Here is a 19,993-nt window from a genome sequence, read left to right as displayed (position 1 = left end):
GGCCTAAGGGCCAGAGTTCTGGAAGAGTCAGCTGCATTCCGTCGTGATGCCCCCTCTCGCCCTGTCCTGCCACACAAGATCCTGCGACCAGCCGAAACCCATCGCCCTCTCAGGGGACACGAATCACAAGGATGGCCACTGTGGAATGCCGGTACTCAAACTCTATCCGCGCATCTTGGTCACACCTCTTCAGTCCCCCCCCCCCCCCCATCACGGGACACCTGGAAGCTGCGAGCTATTCGTATACTTGGTAGAACTACCTGGAAGCTGGAGCTGCCTGGAGCTCAACATTTTTCATGTACCGCATGGGGTCTCTCCAATGACCAGTCTCCAACCGACCCTCCGCCTGTTCTAGAGTTTGTGGACCAACGGCCTCCGTGGTCGAGAACCGCTGTTGCCCGGATGTCGCCCCTCGCCGATGGAATAGTGTGCCTCGCGGAACTTGAACTTGGGCTCTGGATTGGCAGACTATCTAGCACCCCACGCTGTGTGAGGGTCCTTCAGCGCGCCTCTCTCCATTATTTCAACGCGTCCAGCCGGCCCCAAAGCCGCCCAAGAACCTCTTTTGGGTCCCTCCCCCGTCAATATTGCACCTCGGTGCCAATATCGTTCACCTGATGTCGCAGTGCACTGGCCCAGGGGTCTCGTCTCTGCCGAGAAGCTGAAGAAATATTCCGCGGGAGCGCGCATCCCGCCATGTAAGGACCCGAGAGACGACAAGCCAAGTCCGAAAGGGAGGGCAGCTGTCATAATGCACCAAACCGCAAAATCAACGCAACCCCATCATGCCATGCCATGCCATGCTACCGGTTCTGACGGATGGCCGAGGCGCTGCGATAATGCCTAGTGTGGTCGAAGATGGGACTCGAGCTGAGCTGTCAACATACCTACGCGAGTCGTGGTTCAACAGCACGGGCAGTTGCATGATCTGATGCTTCATTCCGTGGAACGGCCCGCATTCGCGCACCTGGCACTGCGACCGCCGACTATTATGCTAAACTGCTGGCTGCATCGTGCCGGCACTGCTCATGGCACTGTCTGGACCACCTGGAACACCAGTTCATCCGACCCAATTTTTGTCATTTCGTTTCGGCCGCAGTCGCCTGAACAATCGCAATCCGCAACAACTAAAACAAAGAATCTTATTCTTTGAAGCAGGAACATCAAACAACAATCGCATTGACAAGACGGTGGAAGGCGTCATACTCTGATCGGCTTCCAAACCAGCCTCGACGTTACCCGTAACCCGGGGCTACGCGGTGCCCAATCACAACATCCCACTCTGTCCTGTCTCACAGACTGGTGTGGTGACGCCGCTGACTGACTTCTTGGTGATCCCCCAGAGTCCCAGAGTGGTCATGGAGACTGGGCTGCCACGAGTCGAAGGCTGGGCGACGCGGCCTCTTGCTCCTTTCACGCCTTGTGCAACGCACCTCGGTTTCTCGTACCTTTTTTCGTGTCTCGTTGTGTTCCTCAAAAACCTCCCTTGACACAAAAAGAGATTCCAATTTTGTCTCCAGCCAGGGCAGACACGAGTACCTTTGGCCCGAGAATTCTCGACTGTATCAACTGTCCGTCGTATTATCCTCCTCTACTCCGTAGGATACTCCGCACGGGATCCCGCCGTTCCTATCGAATGGCAAGGGGTTCTGACAACCCAAACAACAACTCTTAGCTGTGCCAGATCACTAGCTTTCCTTAAGCTATTTGCGCCATCACGTCGGGTCGCCCTCTGACGTCCGGATTTGACCATGGCACGGCGGATACCAGAAGCTTGCAAGGGTCCGTCTTGAGGGGTAGTGTCGGTGATCCTTGCTAGCAATCAAGCCACCCACACTTTGGAGCTCCTCGATATCGCGCACTAAAACTGCATTCTCCCCAATCCGGCACGCAGCTCTAAGGGAATGCACGTTACTCACCGGCGACGGCGCGCCAGCCTAAGAACTCTCATGCTCTGCTCATCATCGACATCGTCTCCCGCTTGCCATCCAACCGCGCCCGCCAACTGCCCGCCTACAGCGCTTACTTGGCCTTCCCGCACGACAAAGAGACGGCGCCTTCCTGCCACCTTCTCGGCCGTATCCTTACCGATCTAACCTGCTTAAACCCACAACGGGCCCTACTCAACGGCCTCTCGTCGCAAGGCTGTCTCCTAGTCCACGACAACTTCCCACCATAAGTCCCTTAGTCGACTACGGCATTACTTTTTTTCCCCGATGAAGATGCTGTCACTGGGCCTTCCAATCGTCAACTTCGGCCTTGGTTGCCCCCGGCGCTGACTCCGAACTTCACCGAGCGAGGCAAAAGGAGGCACAGAAGTCCAGCTGCAGGTGTGCTTCGCCCGGTTGGTGCGGAATGCCTCCCCTCTTCGTTTTAGCTGGTCATCGTGCCTGAGGTCATCACGGCACGGCATCAGTGCCCCCCGCCCCTGGCAATAACGCACTGTGACAATCGTGGGATTCCAGATTGCATCGATCACTTGTGGCTCCCATCTCATCTGGTACACTGCGGCGCAAACACAGGGTACCCTGGTCGAAAATCCAGATTGCCGGGTTCGCAGCCACCAGCAAATATTTGGTAACAAACAACCACGCAAACCAGCGCAGCAAAGGAAGCAAACAACCCTCGAATCCTGACAATTTCCACGCATAACGGGCAAACATGTCTACGAAACCGTTAGACAGTTTTATTTTGCGGCTTGATTTCTGGGCCTTGACTGAAATTGCTCCATCTATCGGCTAAGCAACATCGGCTTCTTGCCCGGTGTCGTGTCGTCGTGTCAGGTCGTGTCGTCCATCCCCGAGTCCTCCGACTCACCAAGTTGGTAATCGAACTGAATCTGGACTCTACTCGAGCCAAGACGGCTCTCTCCATTGGCTGCGTTGCGAGAATCACGGCGACTACGGAGACTAGGAGACTAATCCAAGCCGTCGTGGAGTCTACTTACGTGGTCGGCTGGCTCGTTGAAGAGCTTCCCGAAGCCGCTTGATAGTTCGATGGATCTTGGCCAGAAGGCTCGATGGGACGAGGCAGAGGCGGCGGGGGAGGCTTCGCCGTTATCTCTGCCACCTTGTGACATCTGACATATGAGGCAAGCGATCCAACTCGAACCCGAGGCTAGGCGTCGAAAAGCTCGAATCGCGATCATAGGTTGCACAGCATCTGGTGCCTGCGCCGCGCTGCACCGTTTTCCTGAAGAAGATGGGTGCTAAATGTGACGTCCATCAACGACGCCGTCGAAGCAGGATCACCACTTGCCCCTTAGCCATTCCTTGGCACACAAACTCGAGGACCCGCCCTTTCAGCCACGTTCTGCATGCTGTTGCGGTCCCTGTCGACCATAGGAGACGATGGGAGACCAAGTGGTCCAAGGCCATGCCGCGCGGTGGTGGGGGAGCGGATTGGAGTGGTGAGTTACCTTAGTACCTAGGAACATCGGCTCGACTCGACTCGACTCGACTGTGACGGTGGGTAAGAGACTCAGACAGACGCCACACCTGGCGGATGGTGGCCCGTCATGGTGGGAAAAAAAAAGCTCTTTATGTTTTCTCTCTCTGGAGAGAGCTTTCTTTGTCCTTTTTCCATGCCACATCTGTCCAAACCTTTTCTGAGTTCTGACACTTCGTTTTTGCATGTTTCATCGTCTCCACAGACAGGGACCCTGGTGGATCTTCCGGCCCCTTGCAAGTGATCCTGGGCTGGTTAGTGCAGCTCTGTGCAGTGTGCAGATTGAAGAGAGGAGAACTAGAGACTGGGGGACTGCAGACGTGTATCTCTGTCTCTCTGTCTCTCTCTCTTTTTGTCTGCGAGCTAGTGGAGCAGGTTTCTTCTTTCAGGCATCGTCCTCTCATACTGTCTAGCAATGAACATCGGATCGCTGAAGTCAGGCAAGGTCTGTACCGTGGTGCTGGGCCGCCGGGGAAGTGCCCATTGGTTGTCCGGGCGAGCAAGCGGTGCTGTTGTCTACTCGATTCGAGCGAACCAGGCTGGATGGACTGACTGGATGGAGACTTGAGTCTTGTCTGTAATTGTTCTGCACACCCCCTTTCCACTCCCTCCTCGTCGTCCCTTTTTCTCCTACGGACACCTACCAGGCAGGCTACCTTCCATGCCAGAGGTACGGATACCATACCCTACTCCCATATCCCGGTCCGTAGTTCTGGGGAGGTTAGCCCAGATGCTATTTCTTTCCAGTCCGAGAGGACAAGGTCCAGCATCCTCGTCCATTTTCGCCATGTTTTACTATCTCGCTCCAAGGCTAGCCGATGACTGTCCAATCAAGGTAGCCCGGCACATCCAGTGCTTTTTCGACCGAGCGGGCTATGGTTGCGGCGAGGAATGGATCAGCTCGGGTCGTATCGTAGTCGATGCTCTTCGGTACCTCGCCTGCTCGCTGGATCTCTCTCTTTTTGCCCTGCACCTCATCAACGGTACTCTTGTCCCCGGTCGAGAGAAAAGCATTCATGTGTAGCTGTCTCATTGACTAGGGATCAGAGCAGCCCACTTCTTGGTCGAATGGATCAGGCCTATTTGACTACACACCTCCCCTCACCCCCGACTCTCTGGAATTCCCTCGCAAATTGTTCTTGTTTTGCAAACGCCGAACCATGGCAGTGACAATGTCTGACGGTCCGATTCGGAAGGCCTGCGATCGGTGTCATAGGCAGAAGCTCAGCTGTAAGCGCGTCGGCGATGAAGCTTGTGAGCGCTGTATCAGACTCAAGGAAGAGTGCACTTCGAGCCCTTCTCTGCGGTATCGCAAGCAACACAGCCAGCAGCACCAGCAGCAGCACCACAACCACCACCAATACGGCTCAACAGGAGAGGTTGTACGAAGAGCCATCCCGACTCCCAAGCGGCAACGTACAGAGAGCGGGGCTGCCCAAGTCACACAGTCCGATCAAGGTGAGTCTTAGGTGTCTTTGGCTTGTCTAGCATAATCCTCCCTTTACTGATGATTCTTGCCTCGTGTAGTTATCGTCAAGACCCAACATGGTGGTCCCGTCTGTGGTAACACGGCATTCGGAGACAATGCTGTCGTTTCACCTGAGGCCATGCTTGACATGGTCGATTTCGACTTTGGCTTCGGTAACTCTGCCGGCCTCTATCAACCCAGCACAAACCAACAACAATTACCCCAGACTTTCACCGGAGCCATGGACGATCTGATGTCAGGACATGGAGATTCCATTACCCATCCGTGGAGCCCAGTCCACTCGGCAACTTCAGACTCGGCATTCACCTCACCCATGGCACCGCAAGCAGACCAGGTCGGCCGGGTCTATCTCGGAAGCCCTGCGTTGCAAAGGCAATCTTCTTCAAGATTGAGTAAGCCGCATGACTTTACTCCACCACGGCGAGCAAGGAAGCGTGTCAAGCAAAGAACAAGGCAAATCATGCTCCGGCCGTACGCTGCTGGCCAAGGACCATCGACTGGAGAGTGGATGCCGCGCATCACCGAAGTCAACTCCAGGCTCTTTGAGCTCTCGTCAAACCTACCCGCGCACATCGACTCATCCGAGGAGCCCGGCCGATCCAGCATAGCCTCAACGCCCGATGACGGAAGCTCTACCTCGGCGCCTTTCCCAGTTGATGAGATGTTCAAACTCTCTCGACACTTTGCCGACCTTCTTGCGGAAATGTCTCCACCGATGGAGGCCGCCTCTCCCGCAAGCGATGGCGGGAACTCTGTACTAGCCAAAGGACTCAACTCCTTGTCGGATCCGGCGACCTGTCTCTTCGTCCTCTCGACGTATGTTCGGCTTCTAGACATGTACCAGAAGGTCTTCAGCTGCATTCACTCAGAGCTAAATCAGCTTGAGTCGGGTCACCTGTTTCAGTCATGGAAACTTCCTGGCGTCACCGTGGGCTCCTTTGCCGTCGACTCGGCGCCGTCCCTCCAGATGTCTCTCACGATTCAGTTAGCGGAAGAGTTTCTATTACAGATGCGGCGAGCGTCTGCATCACTCGATCCGACTCTGCGATCGGATGGTTCACCAGCGGGAAAGGCCCCTGATGCAGCCTCAATGTTCTCTGGAGTAGTCGATGTCTCATTTCAGGCATTGAAGAGGCAAGAAGAAAGCCTAGGCAAGGAACTAAAGGATCTACGAAAGGCAATGGAGACTTCTCTCGACGGATGAAGACGAAGCCAAGGTGTGTAATCGTGTTAGATAGTGCAAATTGCTGTATTGGTGGCCTCGATTTGCTTCTCAATATGCTTAGTGTGGGGAATTGGACGACGGATGGAGTTGTGTCATGGAGTTCATAGGATCGGATGGAGTCACTTTTAGACATGAGGAGCCAAGACAGCCTCAATCTGAACCACGCGGGACAAAGAAACGTCTTTCATGTGCAAGTACCCCATATTCTCCACGAGGAAGATATGCACGTTGATACATTGACTTTGTGAAGGTTATAAGTCACTACGGAACGGATCGCGCTTCCGAAATTCTTGAGCCCAGGACCGTTTTCGTCGTTAGGTCTCTCTCTATTGAGTCTCTGATGACATCGGTTGCTCCCAACGCCGAAACAGACGTAAGTCACTCTTACACACGCTGGATGAGCCGTCGTTGAAGAAGAGGCGCCGTCTTATCAAGCCTCCCGGGCGGCCGATGGCGTCCGCGAGACCGAGATCGAGAGACTGGCTGACTAAATAATAGTCGGAATCCCGTTTGTTTGCTGGCAACTAAAATAGTCAACGCCGAACGTGCACGCCAAATAATCCCGGCGACCGTTCGAGACATTCTTCGGCCACGGAACTCCGAACCACCCCTTTTGATCCACCAGCAGGCAAACCATCGCCGAACCTCAACTCACCTTTCATCCCACACTCCCACACGCCCCCTACTCCCCTCCCCTTCCCAGATCCCCCCCCCCCCCCCAGTTCCTCTTCAGCACACCCCCGTACCGTGGGGGATCTGGGATCTTGGGTCTTGGGTTTCTGGGTGCTTGGGTCTAGGCGGAGTAAGGCGGTTTGCCCCCTTACTTTTTTGACATGGGGGCACAGGCGTCATGTAATCGACACTGTCCGCCAGGGAGGAACCATCGCGAGGTTTGATATTGTTGCTGCCATCAACTGATTGTCTATATATCCCTTCATATCACACCGTCCAGTATGATGTCTTTCCTCTCGATCACCACAGCCCTTCCCATTCTTCCCTATTGTTATACCTCTTACCTCCACCTTCACGCATCGGACAATTCAGCCCACGTGTCGACGACTTACACGGAGTTTTATACTCTTCTCTTTTCTCTCTCCAACCCCCCCATAATACCTAATTATCCTAGAAATACCCCTGACAGCAATGTCTACCTACAAGAAACCCCAGTCAGAGCCTATCGCCATTGTTGGCACAGGTTGTCGATTCGCTGGCGACGTAACATCAACAACAAAACTCTGGGATCTTCTCACAAACCCCAGACAATTATCACAAGAGGTCCCGAGCAACCGGTTTAACGCCCAAGGTTTCTACCACCCAGACGGCGAATACCATGGAGCAACCAACGCAACACAGGGCTACTTTCTCGAGGAAGATCACCGTGTATGGGATGCAGGATTCTTCAACATCACACCCAAGGAGGCTGAGGCTATCGACCCTCAACAACGCATTATCCTCGAAGTCGTCTACGAAGCCTTGGAATCGGCCGGATATACACTCGAGAAGTACGCTGGCAAGAAGGTTGCCGTATACGCAGGGCTCATGACAGCAGACTACGACTCATTATGCCAAAGAGACGACATTACATCGAATCAATACTTCGCCACAGGCAACTCACGAGCTATTCTCTCTAACCGAATCTCATACTTCTTCAACTTCCGCGGTCCCTCAATGACCATTGACACAGCATGCTCATCAAGTCTCGTCGCTCTACACCAGGCCGTGTTGAGTCTCCGGTCCGGTGAGTGCGAGATGGCCTGTGTGGCCGGCGCCAACCTGATGATCACCCCCGAGCAATTCATCAGCGAAGCCAGTTTGCACATGCTCAGCCCTACAGGCACATCAAAGATGTGGGATGTGAGTGCAGACGGATACGCCCGCGGTGAAGGCTTCGCGGCTCTGTTCATCAAGCCACTGTCTCAGGCTTTGAGAGACGGTGACTCCATCATCAGCATCGTGAGAGAGACTGGTGTGAACTCGGACGGACGCACTCAGGGTATCACCATGCCCAGCCCCCTCGCTCAAGCCGAGTTGATTCGGGACACGTACCGTAGATCCGGTCTGGACTCTCAAAATCCCAGTGATAGACCCCAATACTTCGAGGCCCACGGAACTGGAACCCAGGCTGGAGATCCCAGGGAGGCTGAGGCCATTTCAACGGCATTCTTCGGCAACGAGGCCAAGACTACTGCCGAGAGTGACGATACGAAGCTTGTAGTCGGATCCATCAAGACGGTCATCGGCCACACGGAAGGCGCCGCGGGTCTAGCTGGTCTACTTAAAGTGGCCCACTCCATGATCAACAACTGCATTCCACCCAACCTGCATCTCAACACCCTCAACCCTAGCGTGAAGCCGTTCTACGGACACCTCCGCATCCCTGTCGATGTCGTCCCTTGGCCCCAGGCCCCGACTGGCCAGCCCCTCCGAGGAAGCGTCAACTCCTTCGGCTTCGGCGGCACCAACTCTCATGCCATCCTCGAGAAGTACGAGCCTAGCATCCACGATGAAGTCGCGAAGCACTTCGCTCCGGCACTGGAGGCACCAGTCTCGCCGCTCACCACCACACCCTATGATGCCGAAGCCCCCGCTGTCGGCCTTCCTCTAGTCATCTCTGCCAAGTCACAGAAGTCTCTGGTTGCTGTGACCCAGGCCCTTCGTGACTTCATGGTATCGACTGACAAGTCGGCCGATGAGGTCGCTTACAACCTGTACGCCCATCGTTCGGCCCTGACCTACCGCACCGCCATCAGCGCGGACTCCCGCGATGGAGTCATTGCCGCCCTCGACAACCTTCTCTCCAAGGCCGGGTCTTCTTCCAATCCTGAGCTTGGTGTTCGCGCCAAGCTCGACGGCGGCGAAGTCAAGATTCTCGGTATTTTCACTGGTCAGGGAGCGCAGTGGTCCGGCATGGGCCGCAAGCTCTTTCACTCAAGCAGCGTCTACAGGAACACCATTGAGAACCTCGAGAAGGTTCTCAAGGCTTGCCCCCACCCGCCCACGTGGTCCCTCATTGAGGAGCTCATCCATCAGGAGGATGCCTCCCGCATCAACATTGCCGCTCTTTCCCAGCCTCTCTGCACTGCGGTGCAGATTGCCCTCATCGACCTCCTCGGCAGCATCAATGTCTCCTTCCACACCGTCGTCGGTCACTCATCCGGTGAGATCGGCGCTGCCTATGCCGCCGGCGTGCTTAGCGCCCGCGATGCCATGCTCATCTCATACTACAGGGGTATGTCTGCTCACCTTGCCGGCGGCAAGGATGGCCAGAGGGGCATGATGATGGCTGTTGGTATGACCCGCGCTGAGGCGTCGGCTCTCTGCGCTCGGGACGACATCAAGGATCGTATCTGGGTCGCTGCTAGCAATGCACCGACCAGTGTCACTCTTTCTGGAGATATTGACACGGTCAAGGCGCTCCAGGCTGAGTTGACCGAGGAGAAGAAGTTTGCTCGTCTTCTCGTCGTCGACACTGCTTACCACTCTGCTCACATGGAGAGACCGGCAGCTCAGTACATGGAAGACTTGGCTGGTTGCGGCATTGAGCCGAGACAGCGCAACTCGACCGTCTGGATCTCCAGTGTGTATGCTGATGGCACAGAGCCAAGCATCGAGGAGCTCAAGGGCCCTTACTGGAAGGACAACATGGTCAAGGCCGTCTCCTTCTACGAGGCCATTGATCTTGCTCTCAGCTCCCAGGGTCCCTTTGCCAGTGCCGTCGAGGTTGGTCCTCACCCCGCGCTCAAGGGTCCCGTCCAGCAGACCGTCAAAGCTTCCACTGGTGGAGCTCTGTCGTATGCGGGCCTGCTTGACCGCAAGAAGGATGACAGACACGCCTTTGCCGAGTTCCTGGGCTTCACCTGGAACTACTTTGGCACCGACGCCATCGATTGGAAGCTTCTTGTCGCACAGTCTTCTCAGCCTGGTCTCTCGTCTTCGAGGATGGATTTGCCTTCTTACCCGTGGGACCACAGCCAAATGCACTTCCGCGAGTCCCGCATCGCCCACCAGTACCAGTTCCGCGAGAAGGGACCCCATGAGCTTCTCGGTGTTCGTACTCGCGATGACACGGAGTTTGAGCTGAGATGGCGCAACATCCTTAAGCTTGAGACTGTCCCTTGGATCCAGCACCACAAATTCCAAGGCCAGGCTCTGCTTCCTGCCTCTGCCTACTGCGTACTTGCACTGGATGCCACAAAGGCTGTTCTCAATGGCCGTGAGGCTTCAGTTGTTGAGCTCACGGATCTTGAGTTCATGAGCGGTATCTCCCTGGAGGCTAACACTTACGGTGTCGAAATCTTGGTGTCGTTGAGCATCGCGCCCCCTTCCACTAAGGGCCGCTTAGCTGGCAAGATTATCGAGGGTGTCTTCACCATCACATCATGCTACGCCGATGGCGTCACTCCTATGCAGAAGAACTTCACTGGCAATCTGCGCATCTACCTCGGCGAGCCATCAGAAGATGCTCTTCCAACACGCGATCCCTCCATGGCTGAGACGCTTCCTGCCGACACCGACTCCTTCTATCAGATGATGTTGGACATTGGCTTGGATTACACTGGCCCCTTCCGCGCTCTGCAGAGTATTGACCGCAGATACAACTTCTGCTCGGCTACGCTTCAGAAGTTCCACAACACCGACACTACCGGACTCGGCGTCAGCCCTGCCACCCTGGACAGCTGCTTCCACTCCGTGTTTGCCGCCGTGGCTTCGCCCGGTGACAAGTCTCTTTGGACTTCTTTCCTCCCCAGGAGCATCGAGAAGATTCGGTTCAACCTCGCTCTCTGCGATGGCAAGCCTGCGGACAACGCATCCCTCGTTGTCGACTCGGTCATCACCCAGGAGATTCCTCGCACTAAGACCGCGACGACCAAGTTTGTGGGTGACATGAGCATCTACAACCCCGATGGCGAGATGGAGATTCAGGTTGAGGGCCTCATGGTCGCTTCCTTTGCCAACTCTAAGCCTGAGGATGACAAGGAACTCTACCTCACCACCGTGTGCGATCTGGATCCTGAGTACGAGATCATTGCTGCCGACCTTAGCCAAGAGGACGTTGCTACGGAGCGCATATTGCTCGAGGCCTGCGAGAGAGTCGCGCGCTTCTACATCCACGACGACTCGCTCAAGGACCTCTCGTCTTCGCCCGTCTTCTTCACCCCGCCGGCCACTCCCATGTCGCCTCCCAAGGCTCGACCGTCGGAGGCTACTCCCAGCCCCTGGCAACAGGACACTGCCGAGACACTAGATGCCTACATCCTGCAGTCCCCCTTCCACCACGCCCTCAGCTTCATCCGGCTGCTCGGTGAGAACATCCCCGATGTGCTCCCTGCAATGCTCTCGACCATCATCCAGGAAGCCAAGCAGCTTCATCGCTTCCGCTCCCATGTCAGCCGCGTCGTCTCCCAGCTCGCTCACCGATACCCTCGCATGCGAGTGCTTGGTTTGACTGACCCCGAGACTGCGCTCACGAAGCATGTCATTGACGGCTTCAAGGGCTCATTCGTTTCCTACACGTTGGGCAACGACACTGAGCCGGACCTCATGGCGAGGGTCTCGTCTGACGCGATCAAGAAGAAGATTGACACTGAGCACACCAAGATCCTTGACAACGAAGACAACTCGTCTCTCCAGCCGTTTGACATGGTCGTCCTGACGACTTCGATTGTCAAGGGCGCTGAGCAGCGTGCCAAGCTCAAGCAGGTTCAGAGCCTCATGAAGCCTGGTGGTTTCCTCATTCTCATCCACGAGTCGATGAGCCCCCTTCGTGACAGACTCCGTCGTGCCTTTGGCGTGAGGAGACAGGCTGATCTGCCGCTTACTCCTCCCGAGTGGCCTGACCTTCTCGACGAGTGCGGCTTTGCGCGCGTCTCCAAGAACGCCGAGCAATTCTTCGCTCCTGACTTCTCTCTCATCGTCAGACAGGCCGAGTCGGACATCAAGCAGGCTGCTCTCAGCCCCCTCAACAGCTCTGTTCCCAAGGTTATGGGCCACACCCTCATCATCGGTGCCCAGGAGAACACGGCCGACCTGTCTGACGAGGTGCATCAGAAGCTGGACCCGTTATGCAGCAGCATCGACATCATCGCCGACTTGGACTCTCTCCAGCCTGCCATCTTCAACGAGATCAGCTCCGTCATCTTCCTCGCGGATTTGGATGAGCCCATGATGAGCTCCATGACGCCTGAGCGTCTCGATCTCTTCCGGGCCTTGATGGCGCCTGAGAAGGTAGTTCTCTGGGTCACCATGAACTCGCGCGCCGGCAACCCTGAGCACGCGGCTACTTTTGGCTTCTGTCGCTCCATGCTTGCCGAGATTCCCAGTCTGAAGCTCCAGATGCTTGATCTCGACTCCCGCCGTGATTCGAGCGATCTTGTCGCCGAGACCTTCCTCCGTCTCAGCATGAAGACGCTGCGCAGTGCTGCTCAGGACGGCAAGTTGCTGTGGTCTCACGAGAACGAGATCTTTATGGAGCATGGCAAGAGGCTCATCCCTCGTCTTCTTCCCTGGAAGGAAGGCAATGACCGTGTCAACTGCCCTCGCCGACTTGTGGCTGACGAGGTCAACACTTTGAAGCAATGCGTCGAGGTTGTCCCTGCTCAGTCTGGCGATGGCTCGGCCGTCTACACTGCCAACATTGTCGAGGAGACCGACATCGATGACGCCGTGGCAATTCCTGACCAGAGCGTCATTCAAGTCAAGTACAGCTCAGTTGAGGTCATCAACTTTGGACTCAAGTACGCCTCTCATGTCTGCATTGGCAAGGAGGTCACATCAGGCGAGCTGTGCCTTGCCATGACCAAGTCGAACTCGTCCTACGTCACCGTTCCCAACTCTTGCGTCTTCCAGCTCAGCAGTAGCAACATTGAGCCCAAGCTCCTCCTGGGTCTCGTCCTGAGATATCTCGTGGCCTTGTCCGTCGCCGAAGACATGATGGAGCAGACTGTGCTTCTCCTGGAGCCCGATGCCGCTCTCTTGGAGTGTATGAAGGAGGTCTTTGAGGCAAAGGGTGCGAACGTTATTGCCTGCACCACCACGGGATCAAAGCGCAAGTCCTATGGTCAACGCTACATTCACCCTTATGCCAGCAACCGCGAGCTCAAGGCACTCTTCCCTGCCGATGGTGCTTCCGTGATCGACTTCCTCCCCGAGGGCAGCGAGCTTTCCGAGACCATCCTCGACTGCCTTCCCGAGAACTGCGAGTACCACTCTCGCTTCTCTCTCCTGACCTCTGAGCACGTCGTCGCCCTTGGTGACTCCATGGACATTGAGCATCTCTGGGAGACAGCCATCGGAAAGGCAATCACCAACGTCAGAAGCATGAACGGCCGCTTCAGCTTCCCGGCTCTGGAATCCATCTCCGTACCCCAACTCCTCGACCACACCGGCAGCAGCAAGCCCTTCCAGATCCTCGACTGGCGCGCCGAGCGCGAGGTGCAGCACATCGCCAAGCCCCTCTTTGGCACGCAGCTCCTTCGCCCGTACAAGACCTACGTCCTCGTCGGCTTGACGCGCGACATGGGTCAGAGTCTGTGCAATCTCTTCTTCGAGCACGGCGCGCGCCACATCGTCCTCGCCAGCCGCAACCCCAATATGCAGCCTCAGTGGATCGACGACCTCAGCGCCAAGGGGTGCGAGGTGCGCATCGAGAGGCTCGACGTCACCAGCATCGAGAGCGTGCGGGCGTTCAAGCAGAGGCTGGCGCAGGAGATGCCACCTGTTGCTGGTGTCATCAATGGCGCCATGGTTCTCGACGATCGCGTGTTCGCGCAGATGGATGTAGAGACCTGGAACAGGGTCATGCGTCCCAAGACTGTTGGCTCGAGCAACCTCGATGAAATCTTCTGCGAGGCTGACATGGAGTTCTTCATCATGACTTCGTCGTTCGCGGCACCTGGTGGCCACGGCGGACAATCCAACTACGCCGCTGCCAACATGTACATGAACGGTCTCGCCGCCAACCGTCGCATCCGCGGCCTGGCAGGTTCGGTCCTTAACATTGGTGTCATTTACGGCCTTGGTCTGCTCCACCGCGAGCGCACCGACATCTACGCGTTCCTCGAGAAGGACGGCTACCCGCCCATCTCGGAGCGCGATATTCACCACATGTTCCTCGAGGCAATTGTCGCGGGCCGCCCCCTCGATGGCCAGATCTACGACATTACGACTGGTCTCAGCCGGTACAACGCCAACCGCGAGGATAAGTTGCACTGGCAGATTGACCCGCGCTTCTCGCACTTCACCTTTGAAGATGACGATGAGGGTGCCGAGGGTGAGGGCCAGGGCAAGCAGAGTCTCAAGGAGAAGATCAAGGCCGTCGAGGGCGGTGCCGAAGAGGTCGCGGCCGTGCTGACTGAGGGCTTTGCGCGGTACCTTGAAGTTGTACTCGGACAGGGCGAGGGTAGTGTCAAGGGAGAGCACAGCGTTGGCGAGCTGGGTATGGACTCGCTTGTTGCTGTGGAGGTGAGGGGATGGTTTTGGAAGGTGATTGAGCGGGATGTTTCTGTGATGAAGATTCTGGGCAGCGCGAGCGTTGCAAAGTGTGAGTCTCTCTCCCATTCTACCTATCTTCTGGTAATCTTTGACTAACCTGTTGATTCTAGTGTGTCTTGAAGTCGCCGATGGCTACGTCAAGGAGAAGAACAAGGCATAAAATGCAGATACTATATTCTACGGGCTAGACCCGAGAGCGAGAGGGGAACCAAGAAGGGCTGTGAAATCTTCTTACGATACCTCCTCTGAGCATATGTTATGTACCATCATGTCTGCGCTACATTTCACGTTTGCTTTTGCTTTTGCTTTTGTGTTGCATTTCAGCTTCGGTGTCGGTGGATGGATGGATTTGATGACGCGGTTGGGGAAAAATTGTGTGTTCCTTTGTCAAGTCTGTTTTAGCCATGATATCTTTTTGTATTTGTTTGTATGATTTGGTGTATTGGGCGGGAAGGAAGGCTTTTTCGATGTTGGATGGGAAAAGAATTTGGGGTTGGGATCTACTGGATTTTTGGTCGGTGACTTGCCCTGTCCAAGTCGTTTGTTTTTGCTTCATGTTTGGTTTGGTTATTTGATTTTTGAGATATACCACTGTCCCTACGAATATCTATAGCTGTCAGTTAAAGTCACTTGAAAGACTTGTGTTCTTGACCTTGGCGTTCCCCCCATCTTGAAGTCGTGTTGAGTGTTTCCCGTTCTCAATTATGAAGTCTATCTATTCTACACAAGGCGTTCTTCACACTCACTTTTGAGATGAGCAGGTAATGAGTGTTAAGAAACGGAGCGGGAATAGCCCACCAAGGTGAATCAAGAATCAAAACATTTCATCCCCAGAACTCTTAAGCTTTACGAACCCACATATTGCAATTTAAACATTCGGGCTAGAAACCTGACAAGACGACCGTCCGAACCCCAGCCTCCAAGAAGATCCCGCTCATCCGGCCGTGACATCCAATGTGGAGCCCACCCGTTGCCTCTTTTGGGTCGGGGATGCCCTCCCTCCGCGTCCCCGCATCAGCAACCACGCTACCACCCGGCCTGCCGGCCCACCATGATCCACTTTCATCTTGTCACGCTTGTCAAGGTGTGCTTCTCAAGCTTTCCCCCCCTCCTTCTTTCAATGTTTGACACTTTGCTCGTATAGTCTGGTTGTTTACCAAAGCGAACCGCGGACCTGGGTCCTGCGAGTTTGCTGTTTCTTCCCAGGTACGAGATGAATCTCCGCACGAACGGGGACAGAGGGGAGGGGTCCCCTAGATGCCGTCGATCCTTTTCCCGCCAATGACTGTAGGGAACCCCCTCGGATTCAGACGAGTCTTTGAGAGCTCGTGGCTTCGGAAGCACCGCTCGACCAACTTCCCGGTTTGGACTGGGTTCACGGATGGAGGTTCCCACCAGAGACACTGAAAGCGGGATGGGGTGATGTAGCAACCACGAGAGAAGAAGTAAATTTCGCGTCTATATAAAGACGACCTACCTTGTTGCCCGTCCCTTGAGTTCTTGGCTTTTCTAGGTTGGTCTGTTCCCTCTGGAATCACAATCCACAACGACAATGGCTCGCATCACGGCATCCGTCCTCGTCGCCGCCGGCTTAGCCCTCACCGCCAACGCGCAAGCTCCCGTCTGGGGACAATGCGGCGGTACAGGATGGACCGGCTCAACCAGCTGCGCTTCTGGGGCGTATTGCTCCTCCCAGAATGCTTGGTATTGTGAGTAAACCCCACGTTGGGAGAGCAGAGAATGCTGGACACCTAAAGTTGACTGGCTGTAGACCAATGTGTTCCCGGAACGGCGCCGGCCGTCTCCTCGACCAAAGCCACCAGCGTCCCGGCCTCGACCACCCGCGCCGTGACAACCACCACCTCCGTCCGCTCCACCTCTTCCTCCCGCGCCCCGACGTCAACGGCCACCTCCGTCCCGTCTCCATCCGGGCCAAAGTATTTCATCACCTTGTAAGTCACACCGCATGCATATTCCACGGCAAGAGAAACGAAGCTCACCAAGGCAAACAGCGGAGACTCCTACTCCCAGACAGGCTTCAACATCAACTCCACAAAACCCAACCCCCAAAACCCCCTCGGCAACCCAGACCTACCCGGCTGGACCGCATCAGGCGGCCTCGACTGGGTCGGCTTCATGGTCACCCAGTTCAACGCCTCCATGACCTACTCCTACAACCTAGCCTACGGCGGCGCCACCACGGATGCGAGCCTTATCGCGCCCTACGCCACCACGGTTCTCAGCTTCATCGACCAGGTGGCCGAGTTCTCGCGCAGTCTGGCGTCCAAGCCGAGCTGGGCGCCGTGGACGGCGGATAATACCCTGGTCGGTGTGTGGATGGGCGTCAACGATGTGGGAAACGCGTTTTGGCTTTCGAATCGGGAGACATTGTTGGTTCAGGTTTTGGGGCGGTATTTTGATCAGTTGCAGATCTTGTATGATGCCGGGGTGAGGAAGTTTGTGTTGCTTGGTGTTCCGCGTGAGTTTCGTCCCCTTTCCCTGTCCCCTTTATTCGGGAGGATGACCAGAAAGTCCGACATGGCTGGTCATACAAAGCACCAATCGCAGAGATCACATACCAAACTAACAACCTCATCTTCACAGCAACCCAGAAGACTCCCCTCATGCTCGCCAACGGCGCCGACTCCAACGCCCAGCTCGCCGCTGCCATCAAGCAGTACAACGACCTCATCACCAGCAACCTCGCCGCCTTCAAGGCCAAGAACTCCGGCATCACGTCTTGGGTTGTCGATACCACGCCCGCGTTCGACAAGGCCATCAACAACCCGACTGCTTACGGCGCTCCCGACGCCACGTGCTACAATGCTGATGGCGTGAGTTGCTTGTGGTTCAACGACTACCACCCCGGCGTGCAGATCCAGAAACTTGTGGCGCAGGCTGTTGCGGCGGCTGTAGGTTCGCCGTGGTTCACTTGTGAGTTGTCCTCTTCAATGGCATTACCTGCTTGTGTTCTGACGAAAGATGTAGCATGATTGGGCTTGGTTTTGTGTAGCTGGCAGAGAAGGTAGTTGTCTAGATAGTGAATCTAAGCTGCACCGACTGCGATGAGAATTGCCCAGATTTGTGACGCGTATTGAATATCTTGGCTAACATAGAGATATCAACTTGACAATCTAAGTAAGGTATCTTAAACTCCATCTCGGTGCTCATAGTTCGTCAACGATCAAGATGACTTCACAAGATCATCGCTCACAAAAACAACACGCGTCTTGCCCAGTCCCGCCTCGCTCCATCCCTTCTCAACATCCTTCATTGCAATCACCTTGACTTCCTTGCCCTTCAACCCAGCAGTCACACCAACCATTCCACCAAGCTCGCTCGCATACTCCCTCATGAGCCAGCTGCCCGGCCCAGCACCACGGAGCGCGACCCTCTTCCCTCGCAAGATGGCTCCAGGGAGAGTAATGTCCCCGTCGCCAGACACGGAGCCAATGTGTACATACTGCACCTCCCTCTCCGACTTGGGCAAGGCCTTGAGAAGTTCCACCACAGGGCTTCCATAGACGTAATCCAGCACAACATCCACCTCGCCTAGCTTCGACCAGTCCGTCTCCTCACCATTCAGAACGATCCGCTCGTCAATCGGAATCTCCTCCATGGCAGCAGCATTTCTCGCAATACCGACAATCCGTCCCGCGCCCTTGGCACGAGCAACATCAACAGCCACGCGCCCGCTAGCACTCGTCACCCCCAGAATCGCGACAGAGAAGCCCTTCTGCTGCGGCGCCGCACGCGCAGACAGCGCCATCCAGCTACTCATGACGGGATTCATGTAAGCAGCGACGACAGCAGCGTCAGCGCCCTCTGGGAGCGGTGATGCAGCGGCTCGCTCGACGTTGACGAATTCAGCAAAGGTGCCCGTCGCGAGGGCGGCGAAGAAGTAGCGCTGGCCGGTGGTCGGGTCCTCGCCTACGCCGTCTGCGCCGGGGAGGTGAGGAAGTGTGGAAGCGGTGTAGTGTCTACCCGAGGCGCGAGAGAGGACGAGGCGGTGGACGCCTGTTGCGAGGACGCGGAGGCGGATTTGTGTTGGGGATGGTTCTGGGAGGTCCGGGACGGTTGTGTAGGTCGGGGGTGAGCCCCAGGTGTTGACGAGGGCTGCGTGCATTGTGTATGGGTGTGATTGATGGACTCGACCTCTGAGACTGTTTGATGAAGAAGACAAAGTTGGTAATACGCTGCTTAAATACTGACTTGAGGGTTTAGAAAAGTTGAGACGATGTCTGGGACCGAGACAGTTATATACTGTTCGACAGTTGAACAAAGAAAGCCAGACAAACATTGTGACCAACCGCATCGTTCAACATTCCAGGGCCGGCAAGTTACCTCGACATACATTGTCCTCCTCAAGTATCCGTCTTACACACTTAGATACTTAGCGGCGGCGCCACTGCGAGACGCTGAGCATGCAGTCTTTTGCGTAGTAAGCAAACCAAAACCACCCCTCGTCTCGTTCCAGTGCGCCGCGCTCGGCATTAGAAGGTAAGCCGCGCGCGGCCGATGACCATGCCTCCCAGCTAACGGGCTCCAGACTAACGAGTTCATCTCGCGTCGCGGTGGCACAATTGGCCTCAAGCTTTCTTTCCCGCGCGACAAGCTTTCGTGTAGGGCTGAATGGGGCGGCGGGCGGTACTGGTTTGACTGGCTGGCTTGAGAGACACTAACCGGACTGCGTAAGCCGTGCGGAGCGGGTTGCAGCAAGTTTGTGTGTCATCCGGGACGCCGGCATCGCAAGCGAAAAGTCCGTCGGCCTTCCGGAGGTCAATGGATCCTCCGCTCCGTACGGTACGGATGTTCACCAGCACCCTCAACGGCATCAACTGACGTAGAAGGCTCACGGAAGACGCCTCGTTCTTTCACGAGTTGTTTGCTTCTTGTATGTTTTTGAAGTATTTTTAGAAGCCTAATGTGAGGTAGCATTAAGTCTATGAAGGTTTTGAGTGATCTCTTCGCCATCTTGGAGGGCTTGAGGGCCAAAGTCACCCTAGAGGAGGGGCAATACTAAGTGGAGATTGGTTTACTCGCAGCTCGGCCGGGCCCGAGACGCGGGCGCTATTGACAACATAACGTAGATCTCGGTACTGTCTCACAGCCGACCGGGTGGATCTAGACTCCGTCTTTACATCTCCTTCACACTCACTCTACCGACGTCCGAGGGCTTCGGCCGAGCTCATGAAGACCTTATTCATAATATCGATAGTACTTGATGCTTGAATTGTGGCCTTTGCCGTCTCTCGTGGATCTATTCTGAGGCCAAATTGTCCGTCCCATATGTCGAACCTGCTTTGGTACTATCTGGGCCATCAAGCGCAGCAACCTCAGAC

At 55.7% G+C, this 19,993-nt stretch overlaps 3 protein-coding genes across 3 annotated transcripts; all 3 read left to right on the top strand.

Annotated features, from left to right (window-relative positions):
- Positions 1 to 1,372: 1,372 nt before the first annotated feature.
- Positions 1,373 to 6,897, top strand: HER10_EVM0007721 (uncharacterized protein). The gene is made up of 2 exons (XM_035477267.1): positions 1,373 to 4,905; positions 4,975 to 6,897. Exons 1-2 carry the CDS (start codon positions 4,608 to 4,610, stop codon positions 6,138 to 6,140), a joined length of 1,464 nt encoding a protein of 487 aa, XP_035334136.1. The 5' UTR covers positions 1,373 to 4,607; the 3' UTR covers positions 6,141 to 6,897.
- A 13-nt stretch (positions 6,898 to 6,910) lies between these two features.
- Positions 6,911 to 15,315, top strand: HER10_EVM0002828 (beta-ketoacyl synthase domain-containing protein). Its single transcript, XM_035472522.1, has 2 exons — positions 6,911 to 14,700; positions 14,762 to 15,315. Exons 1-2 carry the CDS (start codon positions 7,305 to 7,307, stop codon positions 14,809 to 14,811), a joined length of 7,446 nt encoding a protein of 2,481 aa, XP_035333815.1. The 5' UTR covers positions 6,911 to 7,304; the 3' UTR covers positions 14,812 to 15,315.
- Positions 15,316 to 16,052: 737 nt separating this feature from the next.
- Positions 16,053 to 19,576, top strand: HER10_EVM0007434 (fungal cellulose binding domain-containing protein; the record flags this gene model as incomplete). Its single annotated transcript, XM_035476989.1, has 5 exons — positions 16,053 to 16,360; positions 16,423 to 16,603; positions 16,664 to 17,130; positions 17,256 to 17,585; positions 19,572 to 19,576. Exons 1-5 carry the CDS (start codon positions 16,204 to 16,206, stop codon positions 19,574 to 19,576), a joined length of 1,140 nt encoding a protein of 379 aa, XP_035334115.1. The 5' UTR covers positions 16,053 to 16,203.
- Positions 19,577 to 19,993: the final 417 nt, after the last annotated feature.

The sequence above is a fragment of the Colletotrichum scovillei genome, assembly GCF_011075155.1.
Source record: "Colletotrichum scovillei strain TJNH1 chromosome Unknown Contig00005, whole genome shotgun sequence".
NCBI lineage: Eukaryota > Fungi > Ascomycota > Sordariomycetes > Glomerellales > Glomerellaceae > Colletotrichum > Colletotrichum scovillei.
The sequence above is the reverse complement of the archived record's forward strand: the minus strand, read 5'-3'. Positions and strand labels throughout refer to the sequence as shown.

Coding starts and splice junctions, on each gene's coding strand:
- HER10_EVM0007721 (XM_035477267.1), top strand. CDS start 4,608: ATGGCAGTGACAATGTCTGACGGTCCGATTCGGAAGGCCTGCGATCGG. Junction 4,906..4,974: donor AGTCACACAGTCCGATCAAG/GTGAGTCTTAGG, acceptor TGCCTCGTGTAG/TTATCGTCAAGACCCAACAT.
- HER10_EVM0002828 (XM_035472522.1), top strand. CDS start 7,305: ATGTCTACCTACAAGAAACCCCAGTCAGAGCCTATCGCCATTGTTGGC. Junction 14,701..14,761: donor CAGCGCGAGCGTTGCAAAGT/GTGAGTCTCTCT, acceptor TGTTGATTCTAG/TGTGTCTTGAAGTCGCCGAT.